The sequence below is a fragment of the Scyliorhinus torazame genome, chromosome 7, assembly GCF_047496885.1.
Source record: "Scyliorhinus torazame isolate Kashiwa2021f chromosome 7, sScyTor2.1, whole genome shotgun sequence".
NCBI lineage: Eukaryota > Metazoa > Chordata > Chondrichthyes > Carcharhiniformes > Scyliorhinidae > Scyliorhinus > Scyliorhinus torazame.
In genome coordinates, this window is record NC_092713.1 from 259,574,179 (window position 1) to 259,602,010 (window position 27,832).

General features: G+C 47.1%; 1 protein-coding gene across 1 annotated transcript in view; it reads left to right on the top strand.

The window, feature by feature from the left end:
* LOC140426991 (polypeptide N-acetylgalactosaminyltransferase 10-like) overlaps positions 1-27,832 on the top strand; it is a 167,483-nt gene that overhangs the window by 33,993 nt on the left and 105,658 nt on the right. Inside the window, exon 2 of the mRNA XM_072512346.1 lies at positions 14,163-14,268. Within this exon, the coding sequence (XP_072368447.1) occupies positions 14,163-14,268 (106 nt within the window). The remainder of the gene's footprint in view (positions 1-14,162; positions 14,269-27,832) is intronic.

The following is a 27,832-nucleotide window of genomic DNA, read 5'->3' on the forward strand; positions in this document are numbered from 1 at the left end:
CTTGCAAGCACTCACTCCTGGATCCTGGCAAACTAACCTTGTCTGTATGTTTTCAGGGGAAATGCCACGGAAACGTGAATCACATGGGTCTTGTAGCCAAGTAAAAATGTTGATTTGCTATCCTTGAGACGTCAACACTCTTTTATCTTGAAAGTATGTGGACAATATACAGCAAGTTCACAAACCAACATTTTCAACTCTTTTTCTGGGACCGTGGAGACTTACTGTCTATCCATTGTTAGCATGGTGGCATGGAGGGGATCTAATGGGGAAAATCCCAGATGATCCTGCCACTGGCCAACGGTGGGCTGCCTCCCCCCTCTGAGAAACACGCTCTGGGGAGGTCAGAGAATCTTGTCTTAAATGTTTCAAATCTTAATGAGAGATTAATGTGTATAATTATGAAATTAAATATCTATTTATATTGATGCATAATGCAACAAGGAACATAGAACAGAAATAATAATTGACATGAATTTCTAAAACTACAAAATAACCTACAATTCTAACACCATCACCTGAGGTTGCTATCACTACACAACCACGTCATTTGTTAGTTAAGGGAAACATTTGAGAAACAAAGTAACATAAATCAAATAATATGCTAAAATAAGGCCATGCTTAACCCAGTTATCTTCAATAAACACACTTGCTGTTAATCTTATAATGCTTCGCAGCTGATAAGGGAAGTTGTTCTCTGTTTTCTGTTACTCAACAAACATTTCAAGAACAGTGCCCCTTCCATCTCATGATTTATTTGAAAGGGAAGTTATAACACAAAATGAACTGTATTTCGCTGCTCACCCCCATTGTTGCAAATAGAATTGCAGCAAAAAACAAAATCCAAAAATCTACAGCATGGGAAAATAATCTTATTCAATGTCCTAATTCACCTGGAAAATGGAACTTTCCAAATTTAAACACCTTGCACCTTCTTCACAGTAAAATAATCTGGGGCCCCTTTAATCTCTAACAATCCAATCTCCCAGGCTTGCTGTCAGGCAGACTTCTGAACAGGTCTCATGACACCCTTCATTTTAGCTTAAATAAAAGACACAGTTACAAACCATAAGAATTTTAGAAAACTCATAATTTTAACAGCAGTTGTCTATTAGTAAAGTTCCATGCTCCAGGTTGGCCAATGTGGGATTGACTGGGATTTCCCATTAGATCCACCCCATGCCGCCAGGAGATCCTTGGCGGGGGGGGGGGGGGGGGGGGGGTGGGTTACGCCGTGGGCAGGACCGGAAGATCCCACCCGCGGCAACAGCCGGCAGATCTCGCCCTTAGAGTTTGGTTAATGCTCCCAAAATCAGCAGCCTTCCTGCCTGTGGCACAGTCTGGCACTGTAATAATTGGAGTCGCAGTGTTCAATGATTTCTAAAGCCCATATCTTTCCCAGTAATTAGGTTTTACTCATTTTCCTCCAATTCTTCTCCTTACAACCACTAAGATACTGAAAAATGATATACAGTTGCAGGATTTTTTTCGCATAGGGTTTAGGATTATGTCAGTGTCTGCATCGTGCTTCTGCTCTTAACAATGTTGAACCAACTATGCGATATGACCAGCTTATTGAAGGAAGTAGAGGCTTCATACATTTCAAAGAAAAAACACAATTTCCTTTCACTGTATTCTGTTGCCTGGTCTTCTAGTTTAATGCAGCTTTGTTTACAAACTTTGCTGAAAGTGGAGAAACCTGATACAGTTTGGACTCCACCATGAGAAGCCAGTGCGAATACCATGGAATATTTTTTCATAACAGCAAATGAAATGTCTGAGCCAGTGATTGAACTCCTTAGCTGTAGTAAAAAGATGACGCAGTTGAAATCTGTTCTAATTGGAAGAGTAACCAAGGTCATTTTGGAAAGCTGTACATATTTCCTCTTTCTCACCCTCAAAAAAGGAATCTTCCGGTTAAAGCAAAAGAAGTGACTCTGGACAAGCCTCCCCCCCAGCCTCTTCCCCAGGGTCAAATTGAATTAAGAAAAAAATATCCCAGTGTTTCTCCCACTGTTCTTAAACACAAATTATTTACTGTTTGGCACTGTTGTTTATTTTTGGATCCTGTGCATTTTGAGAATCACAGCTGCGTGACATAACTGCTGGACTTAATTTAAATCACTCCCATGGAATTTAGTCTCGAGCGCTGAGAAATGGGCCACTATTTACCTTGCCTTGTGGTTAGCTCTAGTTAGGCTGACAAAGGGGTAAATAACTCCTTGCAAACTGCCAGCAATGTTCATCACCAAGTACAGTTTAACAATCTCTGCAGTAGCTTCAGTCTTCGAAAATATAGACTTGTGTTTTTTTTTTAAACAAAACCTCCATTGAGGCAAATTTGTAAACATATTCAAGGGGCGCGATTTAACGGGAGAAGTTCCTAAGTGCCATATCGGGCATGACTTCCCGGGTGCTTCCCGACAGTCGAGCCGGTGAGACCGCGACCCGTATTTGACGGCACATGTAAATTGACACTGGCCTCCTGGCATCGGTCCCACTGGCCACCACCCTGACCCCCACCCACAAAGCAAGTCGGTTGCTGGCACCTTGCATCCCCCACTCCCCTAGCGTATTACAGTGCCCCAGTGCACCCTGGCACACCAGCACAGCCCCTCCATGCCTAGGAGTGGTTCCCACACATGCCACCTGCCCTCCCCCTGATGCATCAAGTGTGCAGTTCACAATGTCCTACCTTTATCCCCGCAGGAGGAGAAGACCCATAATAGGCGGGAAAGGGCCCAGATGGGTGGCGGGGTTACAAACATCAGAGTCCTCGCCCCGATGAGAAACGGACCCGGAGATCGTGGGGTTGGCCGAGAATAGAGCAGACACCGACAGCGAGGTTGGCCTGTGCTGCAGAGGTGAGGATCCACTGCCCCTTCACCCAGATGACATGTCTCAAGTGGGTTATTCATGTCAGACAAAATAGCGAATCCCTCTCACTGACCGCACGTTCATTCTTTTGCGGAATCTCCATCTGATGAGGCCGGTCCATCTGGGGATGTCCTCCCCCAGCTCGGGGGAGAGCTCCAAGGATGCCAACCTTCGAACCGCCACAGCTGTCATCCCCACCCTCCACCAGCGCAGAGACACACAGCTCGGTGGGTGACAATAGTGAACAGGCACTGGGGCACACTCTGGTGAATACCACACAGTTGCTGATGAGCATCAGTTGGAGGCAGGAACATCCAAGGGAGTCAGCAGTCGGAGGTCTGCTGGATCCCAGGACTCGGCTGAGTCCCAGTCAGATGCTGAGCCTCTGGACAAGATTATCCTGGAACTGATGCAGACGTTAGGGCACAACCGTGACATTCAGGAGAGGATGTCAGCGACACTTTGGCGTATGTATTGCTGATTGGAGGCTGCGGGCGCAGGAGATGGCGCCGGAAATGCATGGCACCGAGGCCAACACTGTTAGGGTGGCGACTGCAGTGAAGAGCCTGCAGCATGACATCAGCGTCTTGAGTGGTGGTGTCCAAGGCATGGCTCAGTCAGTAACCGCCATGGCTGAGGTCCTCAACAGCATGTCCTAGTCGCTGGGGGATGTGTCCCAGATGTAGCTGGACATTAGTGGGGCACTCCAGAGTGTGGCCCAGTCACCTGAGGAGCATCGCGGAGGGTGTCAACACCATAGTGCAGACAACGGGGAGATGCCAAGGCCGGATGATACTGAGGCCTCGAGCTCACGCCAGTTGCCTTCCCATCCTATCGAGATCCCCATGGCCCTAAGGGCACTGTCTGGGAAGAGGGAGCGTTGGAGGCCAACCCGGGGCTGCCATCAAGGCAAGGGCGGCAGTCTCCACCTCACCTGAATCTCTGAGGGCCTCTGGTCATCCGGACATGCCGGACCCCCACCGCCGCCTGTCCTCCTTCCCCCAGCCCCTTTTGGTTCAGCCCCTCTTCATCCTTCTTAGATGAGGGCACGTGTCCCTCCGCCGCTTCCTCCTGCTTACTAGGTTGTGGAGGACACTGCAGGCCACCACAAAGCGGGAGAATCTTTGGGGGGTGTACTGCAGTGCGCCACTGGAGTGGTCCATGTATTGGAACCGCATTTTGAGCAGCCCGAATGGCAGCTCGGGAGGCAGCATAGGCCTTGTTATATCGGGTCTTTGCATCGGTCTCTGGCCTCTGCACTGGCATCATCAATCAGGACCTCACTGGGTACCCCTTAACCCCCAAAAGCCAACCCATCATCCTGGGATGGTCTTTGAAGACTACAGGGATCTCCGAGATTCCCAGGATGTAGCTGTCATGCACACTCCTGGGAAAGCATGTACACACGTGCATGATCCGGAGGTTTGCACATGAGTTAAACATTCAGGGGGTGGAACCCCTTTCTGTTAATGCTCTGATGCATGGAAGCTGAGAGGCGTGCCCTCAGTTATCCCCTGGACCTAGGCCATCCCGACGATGGTGGAGAATCCTGCTGAATGGGCATCTTGTTGGTTGGTCAAAGTGCTGCCCGGACATACAGGTCATCCGTGAATTCACGGATGCAGATGTGGGCTTGTGGGCTGTAGCTTATGATATGCCGCACAAGTCCCCTTTCGAGCCCTGGAATGAGCTCATGACAAAGTTCTGCAGTGACCTTCACAGTTACCAGGAGTGGGTGTCCTCCTCCCCCATGGCGTGCCAAGTCCGCAAGGACATGGCACAAATACTGCGCCATCGTCTTATTGAGACGACACATGCTGTCCGTCATCTCCACAAGCGACCATTGACGCCTGTACACCGTGGGCCATTATTGGGACCCCCCCCTCTGGGTCTCTCCCTGGCTTGATGAGCGGCCGGGTCTGCTAGATGTACGACAACTCCCCGCACATGGGATGCCGCCTCCAGTCTGCGCCGATACTGCTGTCGCCTTCTCCGGTCTGGCCGCCTTTGCTGCCACCAGAACTGCAAAGGCTGCCACTGTGGAGTCAATAACACCATCCATTTTGTTATATCTGTAAAAAAAAAAAAATTGGAGAAGGTGTTATGGGCGAGGTGTTTTCAGAACCCCAAAATGTATCATGGAGTTCAACCAACCTCTCCCTTTAATGGATTTGTTGCTTTTCCGAGCACGCGGCTTTTTCCCCAGGTGTGGGATTACAATTATGGACATGTGGTTTTTAACACAAAACACTGTTTATTCCATGAACTCAACTTAACATCTTAAATGAACATTGGATCTCTTAACACCCCTTACTTCAAAGATAACTCAGAAAATATTGCAACATTAAATAACATCAGGTTAAAGGATATATATATATTTTCTGTAGAATGGCAGAGATATATTGTGCGGGATTTTCCGCAATCGGCGCGATGTCCGCCGACCGGCGCCAAAAACGGCGCGAATCAGTCCGGCATCGTGCCGCCCCAAAGGTGCGGAATTCTCCGCATCTTGAGGGGCCGAGCCCTCACCTTGAGGGGCTAGGCCCGAGCCGGACTGATTTCCGCCCCGCCAGCTGGCGCAGAAATGACTTCGCCGGGTGGCGCATGCGCGGGAGCGTCAGCGGCCGCACACGGCAACCCCGCGCATGCGCAGTGGAGGGGGTCTCTTCCGCCTCCGCCATAGTGAAGACCATGGCGAAGTCGGAAGGAAAAGTGTGCCCCCATGGCAAAGGCCTGCCCGCGGATCAGTGGGCCCTGATCGCGGGCCAGGCCACCGTGGGGGCACCCCCCGGGGCCAGATCGCCCCCCCCCTCCCCCAGGACCCCGGAGCCCGCCCGCACTGCCTTGTCCCGCCATTCGAAAGGTGGTTCAATCCACGCCAGCTGGCGTGGGTTGACAGCGGCGGGACTTAGGCCCATCGTGGACCGGAGAATCGCCGGGGGTGGGCCCGCCGACCGGCGCGATTTCCACCGACTGGTGCGGTACGATTCCCGCCCCCGCCGAATCTCCGGTGGCGGAGAATTCGGGACACGGCGGGGGCGGGATTCACGCCGGCCCCCAGGCGATTCTCCGACCCGGTGGGGGGGTCGGAGAATCGCGCCCATTAGCTTGGTTGATTTCAGCTCCAGCACCTTGTTTTTTTTCCTGCAGCTCTTGGACACACACAGGCACACACAGCCTGCTTTCTCCAACTGCAAAACTAAACTGCAAAACTTGCAGCTCTCTGGAGAAACACAGACACACACACTGCTTTTTAAACTGCAACTAAAAACCTGCAACATCAAACTGCTAAATGGCTGATTGAGCTGAGCTCCACCCACTCTCTGACATCACTGTATTCTTAAAGGTACATTGCTTAAATATCCATGTCTTAAAAGTACTCTCACATGACAAAGGCGAAAGGCCTACAATCAGTTATAGCTTCCACCCCAGGACCCTCGAAACCCCCAAGTCTTCCCCACCCTTGCGTTCACCGCATTATCCGAGTGCCATCCACCGCGTCAGTTGTGCTGGGGGACCCTGCCCTGCACACTCACCACCGGCTGCATCAGGAGTCCCTAGACCCAAGACTCCAGAGTTGTGCTGGGAGCATAGGGGAACTGAGCTCAGGTACCCTTCCCCGATCCCCACACACACCCTCTGGCTGAGGCCCAGCTCTTGGGTGTTTGTTGGCTGCTGCATCTGTGGTGTTGATGCCCCCCAGGGTTCAGGCAAAGTGTCCAAGCCTCACAGTTTAAGTGGAATGCTAAGCAATAACACTCGTCTGTAACATGGCACGTGTACCCACAAGAATGCACGTGAGAATGTTTTTATTACATGGTCAACAGTAACAAAGATTTGAAAATCAACTACATAACATTCCACATATCACACTATCCTTTTAAAAAACACAAGGAAATATCACTGTTCCATATTGGTACCAATACAAATCTATAATCAATTCATTTTTACAAAAAGAAAACACATGGTATATATTATCATGTCCAGAACATTATTGTGGAAATGATCTGTCCATTAATGTGTTGTTCCACGTGTCAGTACCATTCTCTGTCCAAGAACCACAGTGCAGGCCCTCCCACACAGCCCAGTCTCACCAGAACAAAATCCTGGCATCCTCATATATCACTGGTGATCAAGATGCAGTTGAACATCTTTGACTTCCAGTGGGTTTAACCTGTGGTGACGTGCCAGTTACATGCAGCACTCACCACACCCGCAACAAAAGTATTAGCAATCCTCAAAAGCATTTATTACACGGCATCATCAGGTGGCCCATTTGTATCAGTGTCGCACACTAGGTCCCGCAGCATCTCCTAGCTTCAAACCGCATTGCCTTCTGGACTCGTACGTTACCCGAGCCCGATAAAAAAAATTGTCCTTCTTTCCGGTACAGAAAAGGAAGGAAGTGGCAACAGCAGCCACCAGCAAAAGCAAGCAGCACAAACAACCTGCAAATATTTTAGTTTCTTGACAGTACCAAAAATACATCAGCGGAAAGGCCCACCAGCCCAGCTCACTGGAAAAAGCCACCCCAACATGGAGCATGGTGGAGGAGAGAGAGAGACACACACATTCCACCCCACCCAAGAGGGGGCATAGTTCAGCCCGGAACAGGTCCGGCACGTTATTAACCAAACCAAATAAGGAGAACACAAAACAGGCAGGAAGACAACAAAGTCACTAGCCGCGCACCAAGGGCAAAAGCAAAATACAAAGGAACAATGCCACTAACTGCTGAGCCAGCGCACCCCATCATCCCTCACACAGCACACCTACTTTGGTGGAAACGCACCCAATGGGAGTACGGCAAAGTATGTGTATGAAGATCAGTGCGTGCACATCGGTGAGAGTGTGCATGCATAAAGTGTATATGCGTAAATGACTGTGTGTGCATGTCTGTTAGAGTACGCATGCATGAGAACGAGCAGCACAGACTACCGGAAAAGGCCGTGCCAACACGGGCACAGCGGAAAAGGAGAGGGAACCCCTATTCCCCAACCTCGGTGGCGTGCACCGAAGAAAATCACAGAACCGGCAGGAATATAACGAGGACACCAGCTGCACAAAGACAAAATCAAGACCAGAAACATAAAGAATACAATACCACCAGCTGCCAAGTCAGCGCACGCCTCCCATCCTCCCTCCTCCTCCTCCTGACCATCTCTTACTTTTAAGAAAACCATCCATCTTCACAGATCACTTGCCTTGCTTGCCAGCTGCTGGGAAATGGAGCAACACTGCTCTGTGATTTGGCACCAAAAACACATGCCTGGTGGGCACTCAACGTCAAGTGTTAGTGCAGGGTGCATATCCTGTTCTCTGCTGCTGCTTCTGGCCTGAAGACTCCCAACAGCCTCATTTAATTTCATTTAAAAGGCAGCAGCGGCACCATTCTCTTCAAAAAAAATTTACAATAGGTATTTGAGTATTTTGGACAGATGGGCACCAGAGTTCACAACATAGCCGGTAGTAAAGAACATTATTTCAGCTGCAATCTAGCTTTAAAAATCCATTATTTCCAGAATGCAATTACATTAGAATTCGCGTCAAAATGCAAAACTGGTAAATTTTTTCAAGATAGCAATTTTGAGCCGTGACACAAGTTTTAATGCGGGAGAAGGTACAACACTGAAGGCTACATTCTCCAAATATTATGCTCTCTTGCGCTAATGACCAAAATAAGCTGTATACTTTTCAGGGTTAATGTCATTTTATACCAAAGTTTGGTTTATATCCCAAGAGGGGAGTTCTTCTCAGTAGAGACAGAGACTTGTTTTCAAAATGGGACCTCCGATACTAAAATAAAATGGAAAAAACCGTGGACAGAAATCCTGACATTGACTGTCATTTCTGAGCCCCACACTCAATGCAGCCCAGGGCTTTACCAAAAACAGACCCGAAAAAATAAAACCTGGTGCCCAGTGACCCACCCCAAACCATACTACAAACCAGGGGCTGGATCTTGCCGTAAAAACAGGGGGTGGAGTGGGGGGACTCGGTCATCAGGGCCTGTCTCAGGAGATGAACATTCAGTCCCGCACAGGCCTCATTTCCCCGGATGAATCACCAAGAAGAACTGCGTAGGGGGGAGAGTGCGGATGGGAGCAGCACAGCGAGCCTTAGGCACAGATACACCGGGAATCGGATCAAAATACCCACAAAGGGGGGGGGGATCTTCCTCCTAGTCGTGGGAATGGAGCGGTCTCCCCTCCCTCTCAATCGGCAGGTCTCACTCATCCCGAGCACCCAGCACAAACCTCCTTGACACCAGCTGACACTCTGACGTCTCCACATAAACCGGGGGTGAGTCCCGAGCCACGGGCATTTATGTTTCTCTGTCCACCCCGCTGACCCTCCCCCAAAGCTGACGCGCCAGAGCCATGGACATTTTCAAACTTGCCCGCCATTCTCAAAGCTCCTCCAGCGATCGGGACCACTGCAGGAACAGCGTGCCCAGTTGTTCTGGGACCCTCCCGACACCTGCCCACGACCCACTTGCGGGCCACGACCCTGACCTTGAAAAGCCCTGAACTGCATGGCCAATTTTTGTGTCATCTGCAAATTTCCCAATCATACCTCTCAAATTTAAGTCTAAATCATTAGCTAATACAACAAACAGCACGGGACCCAAGACTGAGCCCTGTGGAACACCACTGGAAACTGTTTTCCATTCACAAAAACATCCATTGCCAATACTTTGTTTCCAGGCACTGAGCCAATTTTGGATCCAAACCTGTCTTCATCACCCTCTAAGGCAGTGCATTCCAAACCTTAACCACTCCCTGTGTGAAAGAGTGTTTGCCTCGTGTTGCCATAACTTCTTTTAACAATTACTTTAAACCTCTGCCCACGCATTCTCAATCCTTTCATGAGTGCGAGCAGTCCCTCCTTATCATGCTCTCTCCAGACCAATGATTTTGAATACCTTTGTCAAATCTCCTCTTGAGTTTTCTCTTCACCAAAGAAAACAATCCCAACTTCTCCAATCCATCTTCATAACTGAAGATCCTCCTTCCTGGAAACTTTCCGGACCTCCTCTCACTCGATGAACAGGAGAAAGTCAGGAAGCTTGTACAAGGAGTGTGGATTTGTGGCACTGGGGACAGAGGAGCTGGAATATTTCCTCAGAAAAGTGTCGGGCAGAATGTGGGGGTAAGACTAATGCAGAGGCAGGTGCGTTATCTTGTTTATCGGGGAGATGGTTCAATTCTCTTTTGTTGCAAGTGGTCACTGCCTGATATTTGTGTAGTTCAAATATTACTTGCTATTTATTAGCCTTATACTGAATGTTCTCCAGGTCTGTCTACTTGTGGGCGGGGCTTGCTTCAGCAGTTACGAATGGTACTGAACACTGCAATCATCAGCGAACATCATCACTTCTGAGAGGAACTGTGGATGGAGGAGCAGGAGTAGGCCATTTGGCCTGTTAAACCTGCTCTGCCATTCAAGCAGATCACGGCTGATGTGCCATTTTCCCTCATTTAACCCAATATTCCTTGATGTCATTAGCATCCAGAAATTTATCAACTTTATTTGTCTTGAATGTCTTGAACATGCCCAAATAGTTTCCACAGTCCTCCAGGGTAGAGAATTCCAAAGATGTATCACCCGTTGAGTGTAGCGATTCCTCCTCCTCTCTATTTAAAATGGCCTTTCCCTTATTCTGAGACTGTGCCCCCTGGTTCTAGACTCGCCAGTCAGGGAAACACCCTATCCATATCTACGCTGTCACGTCCTGTAAGAATTTTGTAAGTTTCAATGTGATAATCTCTCGCTCTTCAATTCTCGGAATACAGGTCCAGTTTCTACAATCTCTCCTCATAAGACAGTCCTGGCATCCCAGGGATTAGTTTGGTGACTTTCCATTGCCCTTGCTCAATGCATGTACATCTTTCCTTGGATAAGGAGACCAAACATGTACACAATACTCCATGTGCTCTCACCAAGACTCTGCAATACTGCAGCAAGAAATATTTACTCCTGTACTCAAATCCTCTTGTGATAAAGGCCACTATACCATTTGCCTTTATAATCGCTTGCTGCACCAGCATGCTAGCTTTCTGTGACTTGTGAACAAGGACACCCAGGTCTCTTTGGACATCAACACTTTCCAACATCGGCATTTACGAAGTACTGTGCCTATCTGTTTATTCTACCAAATTGGATAACTTCACACTTATTCACATTTTATTCCATCTGTCACGTTCTTGCTCATTCACTTAATCTGTCCAAATCCCCTTGAAGCCTCCTTGCAACCTCCTCACAACTTTCATTCCCACTTAGTTTTGTGTCAACAGCAAACTTTAAATTAGAGGGAAAATCATTGATGACACAGCTGATGGCAGGACACTATCCTGAGGAACTCCTTCAAAGATGTCGTGGGGCTGAGATAATTGGCTTCCAAAAAGGTTCTTCAGGAGCATCCTTCCTGCATCTACCCTGTCTAGTCCTGTTAGACTTTTATGGGTTTCTATGAGATCCCCCTCACCAGCCCTCTCATTCTCCTAAACTCCAGCGAATATAATCCTAACTGACTCACTCTCTCTCCTCCTACGTCGGTCCTACCATCCCAGGATTGGCCTGGTAAACCTCCACTGCACTCCCTTAATAGCAAGAACCTCCTTGCTCTGATAAGGAGACTGTTAAAAGCCCCATGAAGACCATGGGATCATCGATTGCTCTGCCCATGGGTTTGTGGAGTACTAATTCCTGAGTTGAGCGGACGGAGGCCTGCCCAATAGGGGCCCGTTAGAGGGAGTTTAATTCTTAACCCCCCCGCCCCGTGGTTTTTGTTGGGGTTATAACAACCCTCCTGCAATAAGTCCATTTCATCCCCGTCACTCTTCTGTCTCTTGGTGCTCGGCCGTGGTAGGTGGAGCCAGATCTGGGTGGAGCAGTTTTAAGTGGATGGTGACCTTCACTTCTTCAATTGTCACCTGAGGGTCACTGATGTGGGTTCATCATCAGCACTGAACACCAGGCGTAGACCAGTTTCTTCGGCCTCCATATCAAACCCTGAGCTTTCACTGTTAGCACCTGCTCTGCCAGGCCATTGGACAATGGCAGCATTCCAAAGAAGAGCAGTGCAGTTATCCCTGCTGTCCTGGTCGATATGTACCTATCAATTGACATCACAAAACAGATTATCTGGCCATTACATTGCTGTTTGTGGGAGCTTGTGTGCAACTTTACTGTTCCCTATGTTACAACATTGAATACACTATTTCGAAATGGTTTTGAAACACTTGGCTACCTTTTATGGTCATGAAAGATGCTATATGAATGCAAGTCTGTATTTTGTAGTGGGGAACAAGTGACATGGTTTAATATTTTAACTTGTTATATGGAAAAATTGCTAATTGTTTTACAGCCTCTGGAGGTTGTGGTTGTAAGTCAATACCAATTATTTTCTTAAGTTCCATGAGGTAATTATCTTACATTGTCTGTCAAAACTATGCTGATAGATATTGGTCTTTTCCTTGTGGCTAGTTGCTTTGTAACATTTCATCCAAAAGTGTTTTCTTGTGTTGTTTCCAATCAATCTGTTCCATATTCACCTCCGAGTAAAGGCTGCGTAATCTATGCTGACAATTTACTGAAATACCGAGAAAGCGCTGCACTATTGGAGCTGTCATTTCTTGGATGAGGGAGTAAACTAAGGCCTAATCTATATGCAAAAGGTTCCATGCTATTTTTTGATTGAAAAATCAAGAATTCTTCAGATGTCCTCGAAACCGATCATCAGGAATGCTGAAACAGATTAAACTGTTTATTCATCTCATTGTGATATTTTGCTGTGTGCAAATTGGCTGCCAAGCTTGCTTGCAAAACTATTGATTATCTTTCAAAAATTAACTTTTTGGGGGGAGAATCCTGATGTCGTGGAAGGGACAGTACAGATACAAATTACTGCGGATTCTGGAATCTGAAACAAAAACAGAAAATACTAGACAGTCTCAGCAGGTCCAACAGCATCTGTGGAGAGAAAGGAGCTAACATTTCGAGTCTGGATGACTTTGTCAAAGTTTGGTACAAATATACGTTTGTTTGTTTTTTCTTCCAAATGTTGTACCTCAATAAATCTGATCCAAATATTTTTTAACAAACGGTTACATAATACAATGCTGTGGGCATAGGAAAAATTATTGTGAATGAGAGCCGTTGTTCTTTTCACAGGTGAAGGCTTGTAAAGGTTCCGAGAGGTTAAATTCATGGCACCCAAGTTAAATGTACCTGCATTGGTTACCACTTGGATTTCTTCAAATAAATGGAACTACATTTAGTTAAATCCTGATTTATAGTCAGTTTGATTTTTATTCTGAAGTTGCATACTTACTGTGAGTGTTCATACTGTGAGTGTTCAAATTAAACTATTTTAATCTGAATTTGAGAGGGCACATTCACGTTTCATTGTGATGGTAACAATGGTATTTAAACAGAATTGATAGATTGAAATGACTTTCAGGTTGACACTGTGTCTGTGCTTTAAGGAAGGAAATCTGCCATCCTACTCAATTTGGCCTACGTGTGATTCCAAACCTATAGTATTGGGGCTGACTCTTATCTGCCCTCTGAAATGTTTAGTTCAAGGTAATTAGGGATGGGCAACAATTGCTGGCTTTGCCAGCGATGCCCACATCCCATAAAATAATATTGATTTTTTTTTTTAATAACGTAGAAGTTTAAAAGTAACCTCCGATATCGATTTATCTTTGATTCCTTGTACGGCAACTATTATGAAAATGAGTCCATTTTGTGTTGTATTGTTTGCTAATTACATTCTTTCTATTTCCTATTTGATATACTTGAAAAGAGCTAAAGCAGATAGCACATATGTTCCCACTTTGGCAGTAATATTAAAATCTGATTATCCAGAACAACAATACGTTGTGAAGCTACAACTTCAAATTGTCACTGACAAATTTGATGTATTCTTTGAGCTACACCTGACGTGAATTTCTCATTTTATTATAAAACAGTCAGGAAAGGTACATTTCTCATAAAGCAACACAGATACGAGTGTTAATTATTTCTGCCCAGCCAGCTATAGCAATTTATTATAAAAACAGCAAAAGCAATAAAGATCCAAATCTTGGCAAAAGGAGGAAAATAGCACAGTTGGTGAATCGTTCGGGTGTTGCTCTATCTGGCAAAGTATTGAAGCATGTGCATTCATGATTCCCATATATTTTTCCAACTATAAATTGTTAATCAAGTGAATAGTACAGATGTCACTGGTAACCTTATCAATACTTAATTGTTTTGATGCAATTTTTTAAAAATAGGGTTTACCAATCAAGCCAAGACACGACACTTTCTTCATCGAAGATGGGTTGAAGAAGAAAGATTGGCATGACCATGAGGCAATCAGGGCAGCCGCAGAAAGAACAGGTCTGTATTTATCAATAGAGATTTTCTAACTGTAGTTCTCGTTGGTTACGTGGGATTGGTTAAATTTAATAGGTGTACTTGCAAAAATATCTTTTTTTTTTAAAAGTAAAATAAACTGTGAATTTTAATCTTTTACAAAAAATGTACTAGTTAACCTCTTGCAGCACAAGGAAGAGCTGGATAGGAATTCGAGAAAAAGATGGAAATTGCATAGAGTTAGTTTGTGGGATTTAAAGAAAATGACACAATTTAGGGTTAAAGGACAGGCCAAAAATGATCAGATTAAAGAACCGTGATGAGGTAGAAAAATAGCCAACTGGAATGAATGAAGAAATTGGTTAAAAGTGGGGCAAAAGAATTGGCAATGAATAAAAAATATAGGAAACATGAGGGCTTAAAGTGTAGACTTGGAATTGAAATAAAGGTCTGGATTTACACGTAGGGGGAAAATATGAGTCAAGCCTTTCTGCAGCTTCTGAAACTGTGTTGACTTTGCACCATATTTTCATCTTTCGGAACAAGAGATAGATTCCAGGTACAGTTTGTGAGTTGCAAATTGGTTCTGGGGCGGAGAAGGTCTGGGGTGGAGGTGGGTTCTTCCCACACTCTACACAATAAAAGGGCAGTGAACAATGCCCAAACCAAAACTTTGCCATGTCACTGGACGTGACCTGTGAACCTTGCACTATAAGTATTGTTGAGCTTCATGTTGCCTGAAACATAGTTTCCTTGTGTGAGCTGGCCTGTTGACTATGCCCTTAGTGAACCCATCAGCTGCTGATGTCTCTTGTGTTTTAAGCCAATGTTGCCCTAGCCTATCCTTATCCTACCACGTCAGTCTTTTTCATGTTCACTCCTTGTAAAAGTTACTGACTTAAAGAAAAAAAGCATGTGGCAGCACAGTTCACCTGCTGCAGCACTGCTCACCTACTGCACCCCTCAGTCTAACTTAGATCCTCTCACACCCATAGCACCCATTTCAATGCATTCCTCAGGGGACACAGTTGACTGAGCATTCCCAGAAGCACCACATACCTAGCCAGGAATAGTCCAAGATAATTTTTGTACCCTTACTGTAATTGTGACCTGGGACATGGCTTACCACCCTGTCACTTTCAATGCAACGCTTAGACCACCGTGTCTGGGCTAGTCAAATCCTTTCCTCCCATGCTTTAAATCACCTTTCCCTCACTAGTATTCCATCCATAATGTTCATGACCAGGAAATACATCCCTATCACTCTTTCCTCATTCTAAGATGGCTAACACTCAAAAGTAGCCAGGAGTCCTGGGAGGGAGCATCATCCAGGTTCACGGAGCGATAACTGGACATCCTGCTGCAGTAAGTGGAGGCCCACAGGGAGGTCCTGTTTCCTCTTAAGGGTCCAAACTGCCTCCCAGATCCAACGATGCAGGCTTGCTGAAGATTGCCGAGGTGGTCAGCACCTTGGGCCGCCTCCAAGAAAGCTGGATCCATGCCCATCCATCCTCGTAGGCATACCCCGGTATGGGTCGCTGAGTGCTCTCCCAGCTTTAGGGCCCCCCCCCTTCATCCTCCCCCTTTCATAGGCATGGCGCCTCTCAGGTCCCCACCCATGGCAGTGCCCCATGGCACCCTGCCAGGGGAATGTCCTGCCTTGACCCGACCACCCAGAGGGCTCTAATGGCCTCCGAGCCCCCCAGTGTGGCCATCACACCTGGTATAATTTGTGGAGACCAGTACTAATATGCGCTGGGGTGAGGCCTCGCTGATACAACGGGTGACTACCAGGAGCTGGGCGAATGCGGCTTCAAACAGGCTGCATATATTTAAATAAGTTATTAGGCCTAATGGCTCATTTAAATATGATGGGCATGATCTTGATCATGCCAGGTGTAGCGGGTCGGATGCATCACGATTTGGCGCAATACCAGTTTTGGGCGCCTCCCACTATGCACCCAATGCAACGTGATCGGCACAGGGTGCAATGGGGTGGGTCAGTCGAGTCGTTGAATTCTTATTTCCTCCTGCCCTTGGATTCATGCTCGAGGTGAACAAAGCACTTGAGGCTGCTGCTGCACCTGTTTACCTGTATTTCTATTACTGCAGCTGGTGGGGTGCTGTACCTTTGACAGAAAGGAAGACTTCTGAAGAGAGTATCTGAATGCTCTCTGGGGCTGCAATAGAACAAAGAAAATTACAGCACTGGAACAGGCCCTTCGGGCCTCCCAGCCTGCGCCGATCCAGATCATTTATCTAAACCTGTCACTTATTTTCCAAGGATCCACTTCCCTCTGTTCCCCGGCAGTTCATATATCTGTCTATATGCATCTTAAATGATGCTATCGTGCCCACCTCTATCACCTCCGCTGGCAAAGCGTTCCAGGCACCCACCACCCTCTGCGTAAAAAACTTTCCACGCACATCTCCCTTAAACTTTCCCCCTCTCGCCTTGAAATCGTGACCCCTTGTAATTGACACCCCCACTCTTGGAAAAGCTTGTCGCTATCCACCCTGTCCATACCTCTCAATACTTTGTAGACCTTTTGGAGATGTATTGCTGGCAGATCTGCAGCTGTGCTGGGTGTGACCTGTGGCGATGTCTCCACGTACTCCACCGTTTGACTGGCAGGCAGGCTTTGTAGTTTTAAAAGTTGAGAAAATACTGGAAAAAGTTGTTCCATAAATAGCCTGCACTCTTCCCAACCTGGCAGAAGTGATCACATCTTGATTGTGTAAACTGTTTTTAAAAGGTTTGCAAAATTCACTGCAGGGCACAAAGATAATGTGTGTAAGGAAAATAGATTTTCTTCCACCTTTTTAAAATTGTGGCCTTGATGTCATTGGGGATGCATGGACATTTTGCATGCAAGGTCTTCTCAACCCACAAGGCCAGACAGGTCCCCCCTCCCCAAAAGCCTCTTGAACCGGGCCCCAACACTTCACTCGCTTCTACCCCCTTGGACTTACCAAGGCTCCTCAGAGTATTGAGACAGCCTGCAATCCTAGCACCGTTGGCTGGGCGCCATCCTGCTTGTCCGGAATCTCTCTAAGGTGGGGCATCCTCCCAAGATAGGGGCAGAAGTTTTGCCTTAAAGCAATTAATGCTACTCCCAATATTAAATTGGTGAGGGACAGTCGTCAGGCTTGTGGATGGGCTTCCCCCCAACCTTTTAGCCAGTAGGTGAGTCAGCGTGTGGGGACGGCAATGCCTGTAAAATCCAGTCCTATGTTTCACGTTTCCAGATTGGATTCCTGCCGACTTGATTTCCACCTCAATTGGGAGATAAAAACCTAGCCCAAAGATTAAGACCAGAGGTTGACAAAAAATGCTTTTGAGTTTAAATAAAACAATAAGTGAAGGAGTCGAGTACTGGAAATAAGGAGTAAAATATAAAAGTGGGGAGGATATTCTGATTGGGGCTGGAGGGCTTCAGGCGGTAGGGCTGAGAGCAGCAAAACAAATTCACCAAGGCTGGATGTAGGTTGTATGGTGAACAATATCAGAGTTAGAACATTTAATTGCTGTACGAGGAAAAGGACACTTGAGATTGCTTTCCACCCTCCTGGCAGCTCTGTGATACAAAAATAACAAGTTCTTCACTCCAATCAATTTGTATCAATTAGTCATGACTGAATTTGGAAATGATGTATCCAAGATTGCCTTTTCCTCCTAAACTATAATCGTCCTTTATTCTGTCTCAAAATACTCACAATAAAAAATGATCCTGAAGTCTATCAAATTTGTATTTGAATTAACTATAACTGCTTCCACCATTTCCTCCGAGAATCTGTTCTGTAGATTTACCATTCATCCATCGAAATATTGGGCTCGTCTTTCTTGACCCATTGGTGAGGGCTGGCAATATGCCCAGGGAAGGTGTTGAGAGGGAAGCCTGGCATCTTATGGGCAACCTGATGGCACAGTGGTTAGCATTGCTGCCTCACAATGCCAGAGACCCAGGTTCAATTCTGGCCTTGGGTAACTGTCTGGAGTTTGCACTTTCTCCCCGTATCTGTGTGGGATTCCTCCGGGTGTTCTAGTTTCCTCCTATAGTCCAAATATGTGCAGGTTAGGTAGATTGGCAATGATAAAATTACCCCTTAGTGTCCAGGGATGTACAGGTAGGTGAGGTTACGGAGGTAGGTGAGGTTACGGGGATAGGGCAGGTAAATGGGCCTGGATAGGGTGCTCTTTCAGAGGGTTGGTGCAGACTCAATGGGCCAAATAGCCTCCTTCTGCACTGTTGAGATTCTAGATCTTCCTTTCAGCATGGAACATTGCTAACAGTGGACAGTTGAATGGTTCAGTCATTTAATGGCACAATTAGGAATTAAGGGCTACTTCCCACCTATGTGGGCAAAGAATCCACATTTGGAGGGCGCACTGTAATGAAGAAACCGCCAGGTAAACCCTGTGGGCCCCCCAGCATGTTCTGGGCTTGAAGGGGAGGCGGGGGGGGGGGCAGTGTGCTCTGCTTGATGGACGCTTCAGGATCCACAAAAGGGCCCTTTTGCAACAGTGTTTGTCTTCATTGTGTCATGCTTCTTCTCTCCTCCTCCCCCCCCCCCCCCCCCCCCCCAAGCCTATTCTAATATCCTGGACAAAGTAAACAAATTTGTGGTGATCTATCTTTTCTAGACCCTGTAGAATCTTAAAACAGCAAGAATATCACCCCTTGATTTTATCTCTTTCAATGAGAACATGCTGAATTTACATAACTGCTGTACGTGAACAGTGGGGTTGCAACAGAGCTAGGTACAGGTCTGGTAGGACACTCTGAGCAGGGCTAGAAAGTTTGGGTGGGAGCTAGCAATAGTTTAAGAGCAGGATTGGGAAATTCCAGAAAAATATAGGCAAAGGGTTTGCTTTAATAATGGGGAGGCAAGCAGGACTCACTTATTAGAGCTATATCTGATCACAACTTCTGATGTCTGCTCATTGAATCATAGATTCATGCACAGTTAAATGCAGAAACCCAGAGGTTGCTGTCAGTGATGACCTGCTCCTTTACAGGTACGTCTTAGCAAAAACTTGATCTTAAAATCAGTGTACTTGCATAAACCTAAGATAATTGCCCACTAGTCTCACATTGAAACTTCAGTGTCAACCAAAATTTGAAATGTCCGTGTTTCATGGGGGCAGCACGGTAGCCTTGTGGATAGCACAATTGCTTCACAGCTCCAGGGTCCCAGGTTTGATTCTGGCTTGGGTCACTGTCTGTGCGGAGTCTGCACATCCTCCCCGTGTGTGCGTGGGTTTCCTCCGGGTGCTCCGGTTTCCTCCCACAGTCCAAAGATGTGCGGGTTAGGTGGATTGGCCATGATAAATTGCCCTTAGTGTCCAAAACTGCCCTTAGTGTTGGGTGGGGTTACTGGGTTATGGGGATAGGGTGGCGGTGTTGACCTTGGGTAGGGTGCTCTTTCCAAGAGCCGGTGCAGACTCGATGGGCTGAATGGCCTCCTTCTGCTCTGTAAATTCTATGATAATGGAGGGGGTTGTGACTGAAATTGACCAATTTCTGCATTTACAACGTCAACTTGTGAAGGACAAACACAGCGTCTTCAGAGGCTGTGAAAGGTGACTGACTCTGAAAGTCGATGCACCGGCTCCTTCCAGTCTGTTGCTGGAGCTATTAGCACATCTTTTACTTTGCTCTGCACTGATTGATATAATAAATATTGAGACTCTGCATTCTAAGAAAGACAGATTCATCTTATGCCTCCTTGTTGAGAGAAGCAGGCAGAGCCAGCACAAAGGTTTGCAAGGATTGCAGATTTCTCCAAGGTGCAGAGTGCCATGGAAATTTTTTTTTGCCTTTTATATAGCGTCTTTGGTGACCTCCAGGTGTTGCAAAACACTTTATAACCAAGGAAGTACCTTTGAAGTGCAGTCTCTGTTGTAATATAAGAAACACAGCAGCCAATTTGAGCACAGCAAACTCTTACAAACAGTAATGTGATAATGACCAGATAAACAGTTTTTTGTGGTGTTGATTGAGTTAAATATTGGCTAGGACATCGGTGGTGGTAGTGGTGGGAGGTGGAGTTGGGGGGGGGGGGGGGCGGGGGGTGCTCCCTGCTCTTTGAAACTGCCGTCTCAAACTGTCTCTGAAGGGTGTGTCTCCCGTGCCCACACCCCCTCGTCCTCTGCCAAGGGTACAGAGCATCTTTCCTCCTTTCCACCTTCTCCATCAAGATTTCCAGTGCAGAATCCAGATACAAAGCAGCTGCTACTGTGAAGAGAAGGAAAAGACTGTTTTTGTGAAACAGGCAGTGTCAGTGAAAGCTGATTTTCTGTTGAAGAAAGATGGAAAATGGGATTTTTGGTGATTTAAAGAACAAGGAGCTGCTGAAGTGAGCTTTGTTGGTGGGAGTAATTTCTGGAATACTTAGGCTGTGTAAAGTGATTTTTGAAGGACGCTGGAAGATTCAACCTGGCGTGGCAAGGAGAAATGGGCTGCTGGAAAGCGGAGAGTAACTTATAGTATGTAATACTGTATATCTGCCAGTGGTGCACAGTGAAAGGAGTTATGAGACGTGTGCCAGTTGTGTTAGTTAATGTAAAAGTCCTTTTCCTTTAATTCGATGTTGCATGTTACATTGAGTTGATTTATGTTGATTTTAGTTTGTTTGTTAAAGTGAAAGTCTGAAAACAGAAAATCTTGGGCGGGATTCTCCCAACTGGCGGCTAAGTGCCGACGCCGGAGTAAAAACAGGAGTGTTTTACTCCGGCGTCGACGCCCGTTCCAGGACCCCATTCTGCAGGGGGCTAGGACAGTGCTGGAGCGGCATACGCCACTCAGCTGCCGATCCCGGCCTGAACCCGGCGCCACTGGGTCCCTGCATGCGCAGTTGGGCCGGCAGCAACTAGTGCATACGCAGTGGCCGCCTTCCCCGCGACGGCCCCGGCGCCAAATGGCGCAGGTCTACAGGAGCCGGCGCGGAGGAAAGGAGGCCGGGGGGCAGAGAGCTGGCCCGCCAATTGGTGGGCCCCGATCGCGGGCCAGCCCAATACGGAGGACCCCCCGGGGTCGGACCCGCCCCCCCCCCCCCAACAGGCCACCCCCCGGACCCTTCAACGCCGAGGTCCCGCCGGCTCAGAAGATGTTAGAACGGCGCCGGCGGGACTCGGCTTTTTGTTGTCGGCTGCTCGGCCCATTCGGGCCCGAGAATCGGTGCGCTGGCCCAGGCCGGACAGTCGGCACATGCCCCAACCAGCGCCGTGCCAGGGGGTCGGAGAATTCCGCCCCTTGTTCTTTGGTTATTTCATTTGGTCGTTTGGAATGTTAATTTTCTTTTTCAAGGTTATTGATCTCTAAGGGGATTATAACGATATAGATAAGGACTGAATCATTGATTTAAAAAAATATATTTTTTTCTCATTTTGGAGTTGAGAATTTTACATGAGCATAGTACCCCTGATTTAACTCAAATTTAAAATTAAGAATGAAATAGAGACCACAGTCACTTAAATGCTGTATCGATCAGCACTGATTTTAACACTCCTCGCCCAATATCTAATTCAAAGCTGTAAAACCATGTTGTAGATGGCTGTAAGTCTTTGTAATAATTGCCCCTAATCATATTCAGGAGTATAAGAAAAACAGTGTTAATTTCCAAATATATTTTCAAAATTGAGTTTAATTTTAAAAGCATGCATCAAAATAGTGTGAAGCCACAAAGAATTATGGGGTGCATTAGGAGTCTGCACGTTCTCCCCGTGTGTGCGTGGGTTTCCTCCAGGTGCTCCGGTTTCCTCCCACAGTCCAAAGATGTGCAGGTTAGGTGGATTGGCCATGATAAATTGCCCTTAGTGTTGGGTGGGATTACTGGGTTATGGGGATAGGGTCGAAGTGTGGACCTTGAATAGGGTGCTCTTTCCAAAAGCCGGTGCAGACTCGATGGGCTGAATGGCCTCCTTCTGCACTGTAAATTCTATGATTAAATGGCTTAGAAATGGGAATGCCTGGTGAGAATGAGGCATTTTCCAGAACAGTGAGAAACACAACATCAAGGTCACAGAGCAAAGATAGCTCAGTAAAGGAAGATAAGCTTGCAATTATTTTTAACTGATAAGTGAACATTAGTTCTTTGTTCTGCATAGAGGTAAGGAAATCAATTGCCACCTAACATATCTCGGTCCACATGTACCTGCAACAAGTGCGAAAGAAAGGATATAAATATAGTTGATTGATACCAAAAGAGTATCAATTACGAGTAATATAATTAATTAATTAAAACACGATTCGGACAGCAAGGTGTTAAAGCTGCAGCATGTGGCAGCTCCTGGATGCCAATGTGATCCAGGGCAAACACATCTGCAGTATGTGTTTGCAGCTCGAGGAACTTTGACTCAGCCATTGATCTAGAGGCTGAGCTACAAACTCTGCGACACATCAGGGAGAGGGAAAGTAACCAGGATGCTTTGTACCAGGAGCAGTCTCACAAATTGGTTAGTGCTCAGGAAGGGGTGATTGCGAAGGAGGCCGGTAAGGGGACCCAGAGTGCAGGAGCCTCGGCCTCTGCAATTGCCCAATAGATTTGAAGTTCTCTCAGCTTCTTTGGTTAAAAATGGGGCTGCAGGGTGGATTAGCTAACTGACCATGGCACTGTGGTGCAGGAAGACATTCGGGTGGAGGGAGCAATGACGAATATAGCAGTAGTGGGGGACAGTATAGAATCATAGAATTGCTACAGTGCAGAAGGAGGCCATTCAGCCCATTAAGTCTGCACCAACCTTTTGAAAGAGCACCCCCCCAATCCGTCTATCACCTCCTCGAACCCAATTGGGCCCCCCAGGCCTTCCACCAGCTCTTCATCTACCTTCGGGAACTTTAGCCCCCCTCAGAAATCGCTTCATACTCTCCTCCCAGGTTGGGGGTTCCGATTTATAAAGTCGACAATAGAATTCACGAAGCACATCACTTACCGCCCCCAGGTCCACCACCACCTTCCCCCTCATATCCTTTACCTTCCCAATTTCCCTCGCCGTCTTCTGTTTCCTCAGCTGATGTGCTAACATCCTACTAGTTTTCTCCCCATATTCGTACACCGTCCCTTTTACCCTCCTCAGCTGCCCCTCTGCCTTACCTGTGGACAGGAGCCCAAATTCCATTTGAAGTCTCTGCTCCTTCAGGAGCTCCTCACCTGGAGACTCCACATAGCTCCTGTCCTCCTGTAAAATTTCCCCTACCAGCCTGTCCAACTCTGCCCTTTCAGTCTTCTCCCTGTGGGCCCGAATCGAGATGAATTGCCCTCTGATAACCGCCTTCAGTGGTTCCCAAAGTACCCCTGCCGCGCTCAGCCATGTCGTTGCTCTTTATGCACCCTCGGATGGCCTCCCTCACCCGCTCACAGATCTCATCCTCCTCTAACAGCCCTATATCTAACCTCCATTGCGGATGCTAGGTCTTTCTTGTGCTCACTCGTAGGTCTATCCAGTGTGGGGCGTGATCCGACACCACGATAGCTGAATATTCAGTGCCCGCCACCCCACCTAACAGCATTGTATCCAGTACGAAAAAGTCTATCCTGGAATACACCTTGTGCACATGGAAGTAAAATGAATACTCCTTGCGCCTTGGCTTCCCGAATCTCCACGGATCCACCCCTCCCATGTGCTCCATGAACCCCCGCAGTCCTTTGGCTATTGCTGACACCTTTCCCGACCTGGAACTCGCCCGTTCTAGTCTCGGATCTAGAACCGTGTTAAAATCTCCCCTCATAATCAGCTGGTGTGAGTCCAGGTCCGGAATCTTCCCCAGCACCCTCCTGACAAACGCGACTTCATCCCAGTTTGGGCCGTATATAGTCACCAACACCACTGCCATTCCCTCCAGCTTCCCACTAACCACAATAAATCTACCCCCCGGGTCTGCCTCTAACTTCCCCACCTCGAATGCCACCTTTTTGTTCACCAGAATTGCCACCTCCCTTGTTTTAAAGTCCAGTCCCGAATGAAACACCTGTCCGACCCATCCCTTCTTCAATCTAACTTGGTCTCCCAGCTTCAAATGTGTCTCTTGAACATGGTCACGTCCGCCTTCAGCTGCCTCAAGTGTGCGAACACACAGGCCCTTTTGACCGGCCCATTCAGCCCACGTACGTGCCACGTGACCAACCTGGTCAGGGGGCACCTACCCCCCCTCACCTGTCGATCAGCCATGACTTTTCCTAGGCAGCCCTTGTCCCATGCCCCGTACCTCACCTGGCCTGCCCCCTAGCAGCTACCGTCGTCCACTCTCCTCCTCCAACACTTTGAAAGTCCCCTCCTCGTCAGCAGTCTACCCCCCCCCCCCCCCCCATCCCCATCTGCTACATTGATCTTCAGCTCACCCCCCACTTTGCTTCCGTGGGCTGGCCCTCCCAGCTAGCCTGGCAGCTCCTGCCCCTGGCACCTAGCATTCTACCACCTGCTGGTTCCCCTTCCCCTCACTCTCAGTATAAGTTCCCAGAACAATGGCAAAGAGCAAACAAACAAACAAACAATCCCTCCCAAGGTCCGAGCACAAAGGCCCACCCCTCCTCTCGCAACAAAATCTCATCCAGTCAAGCATCTTCAAACAAAACCAAATGAAAAAGACCGGAAAAAAGAAAAAGAATTATACATGCAAAATCTCAAACATCTCTTCGAACATCGCAAATTAAATTACAAGTTAAAAGTCTAAGGTATTTACAAAGCAAAACATCACTCCTAGTTCAGTTTCCCACAGTCAAGGTTCAAAGTCCTTATTTTCCCATCAAATTATTGTTCTTCATAAAGTCCGCCACATCCTCCGACTCCCGACCCACATAGGTCACCCGTGGACGGGCCGGGTAAAGCAGTCCAAACTTCATTTTCTTCTCGTACACGGCTACCTTTACTTTATTAAATCTCTCCCTCCTCTTTGCGAGTTCTGCTCCCAAGTCCTGATACACCCAGATCTCAGTCTCTTCCCACATGCACCGTTTCGTCTGACTGGCCCACCTCATGATGTGTTCTTGTCTAGGAACTGATGCAGCGGTACCACCATCACCCTCGGGGGCTCACGCCCCTGGGGCTTACGCATAAATGCCCTGTGGGCCCGGTCAACCTCCAGTGGCTTGGGGAACAAACCCTCCCCCCATCAGCTTCTCCAACATCTTCCCCACATACGCACCAGCATCTGCTCCTTCCTTCCCCTCTGGCAGACCAACGAACCGGATATTCTGCCTCCGAGAACGGTTCTCCAGGTCCTCCACTTTCTCTAGCAGTCGTTTCTGGTGGTCCTGTAACATCCCGATTTCCACTGACTTCACGGTGGACTGCTCCTCTCGTTCCACCGCCCTCTCCCCCAGCTTCTGTATCGCCTGTCCCAGGGTTGTCAATCTCTCCTCCACACAGCCAACCACAGCCCTGATCGAATTCACCTCCTGGGCCAGGTCCTCCGCACACTCCCTGTGATGTTGAGTAAACTTCTCGGTTAAGAAGCTCACCAATTGGTCCGTCGACACCTCAGCTGGCGAGGTCAGACCCTGCGTCCCTGCCATTGCTTCCCTCGAACTCTGGTCCTCACTTCCAACCAACTTTTGATTCCTTCTTTTTCGATTTTTCTCTGAGCGCAGCTCCATAAACTACGGGTCACCTCCTTCTCTTCTCGCTTTTACACATTTATTTTGAAAATTTCCTGTAGAAATCCAGCTTAAAAGCCACAAAAAGACCACCAAGAGCAGGAGCTGCCAAATGTGCGACCTTTCACTCCATAGTCGCCACCGGAAGTTAGAAGCCATTATTAAAGATATTATGGCAGGGCACTGAGAAAAATTCAATGCAATCGGAGTCAGCATGGTTTTGTGAAAGGTATTTAACCAATTTATTGGAATTTTTTGAATGAGTCACATGTTGTAGATAAACGGAAATGTACTGTACTTAGCAAATACCTTCTGGCACATCAAAAGTTATTGTGGAAAATAAAAGTCATGGTGTAGGGGGTAACATATTGGCATGGATAGACAATTGGCTAGCTAGCAGGAAATAGGGATTTGGCGTGAATGGGTCTTTTTCTGCTTGGCGGGGTGTAACGAATGGTGTGCTGGGGGCTCAATCATTTACGAACAAATGAAATAGGAGCAGAAGTAGGCCATTTGGCCCCTCGAGCCTGCACCACCATTCAATAAGGTCATGTCTGATTTGTATGTGTTGAGTTCCACATTCCCATATACCCCCCAATAACCTTTGATTCTCTTGCCTGACAAGAATCTATTTACTGCCTTAAAAATATTCAGTGACCCGTTCCGAGGCGGAGAGTTACACCACGTTCTGAGGCGGAGAGTTCCAAAGTTGCACAACTCTCCGAGAAAAAAAATTAGTCCTCGAAGGGTGACCCCTAATTTTAAAACCGTGCTCCCTCACTCTGGACACGTCCACAAGAGGAAACATTCTTTCACCGTCCACCTGTCAGTATTGTCCAGGATCTTCTAATCTTCTATACTTCAATCAAGTCACCCCTCACTCTTCTAAACTCCAGTGGAAACAAACACAGTCTCTTCAACCTGTCTTCATAAGACAACCCACTTATTCCAGGTATCAATCCAATAAACCTCCTCTGAACTGTCTCCAGTGCACTGACATCTTTCCTTAAATAAAGAGACCAAACTCTTTACAGTAATCGAGATGCAGTCGCATCAATGCCCTGCAAAATTGAAGCATAACGTCCTTACTCGTTCAATTCCTCTCGTAATAAAGGATAACATTCTATTAGCCACCTTGATTACATACTGCACCAGCATACTTGCGTTTTTGTGACTCATGAGAACACCTAAATCTCTCTGCACCTCATCATTCTCCATTTCATAATACTTTTCTTTTTTATTCTTCTTGCCAAAGCGAACAACTTTCTCATCTTATACTTCATCTCCAGATTTTTGCCCACTCACTCAATCTGCCTGTATCCATGTGGAAACTCTGTGTGTCTTCTTCACAACGTATTTTCCTACTATCTTTGTATTATTCACAAATTTAACCACCATGCCTTCGCTCCCCTCGGGTAAGTCATTGATGTATATTGTAATAAGTTGAGGCCCCAGCAGAGACCCATGAGGACTCCACTCGTCACATCGTGCCAATCAGACAAAGACCCATTTATACATTCTCTCTGTTTTCTGCCAGCCAGCCAATCTTCAGTCCAGGCTAATATGTTACCCCCTACACCATGAGCTTTTATTCTTTTGCAATAACTTTTGATGTGGCACCCTATCGGATGCTTTCTAGAAACTCAAGTATAGTATGTCTACAGACTTCCCGCTATACACATCACGTGGTTACTCCTTCAAAGAACTCTAAAATTGATTAAACATGATCTCCCTTTCTTAAAACCATGCTGACTCTTCACAATTACCTTGAGCTTGTCTAAGTGCCCAGCAATAACAACTTTAATGATCGCTTCCAGCACCTTCCCCACGAAAGATGACAACTGACCTCCCTCCCTCTTAAATAGAGGCGTTATATTTGCTACTTCCAGTCTTGACGGAATCTTTCCAGAATCTAACAAAATTTGAAAAATTAACACCAACGTATCCACCATCTCATTAACCCCTCATTTAACACCCTAGGATGAAGTCCATC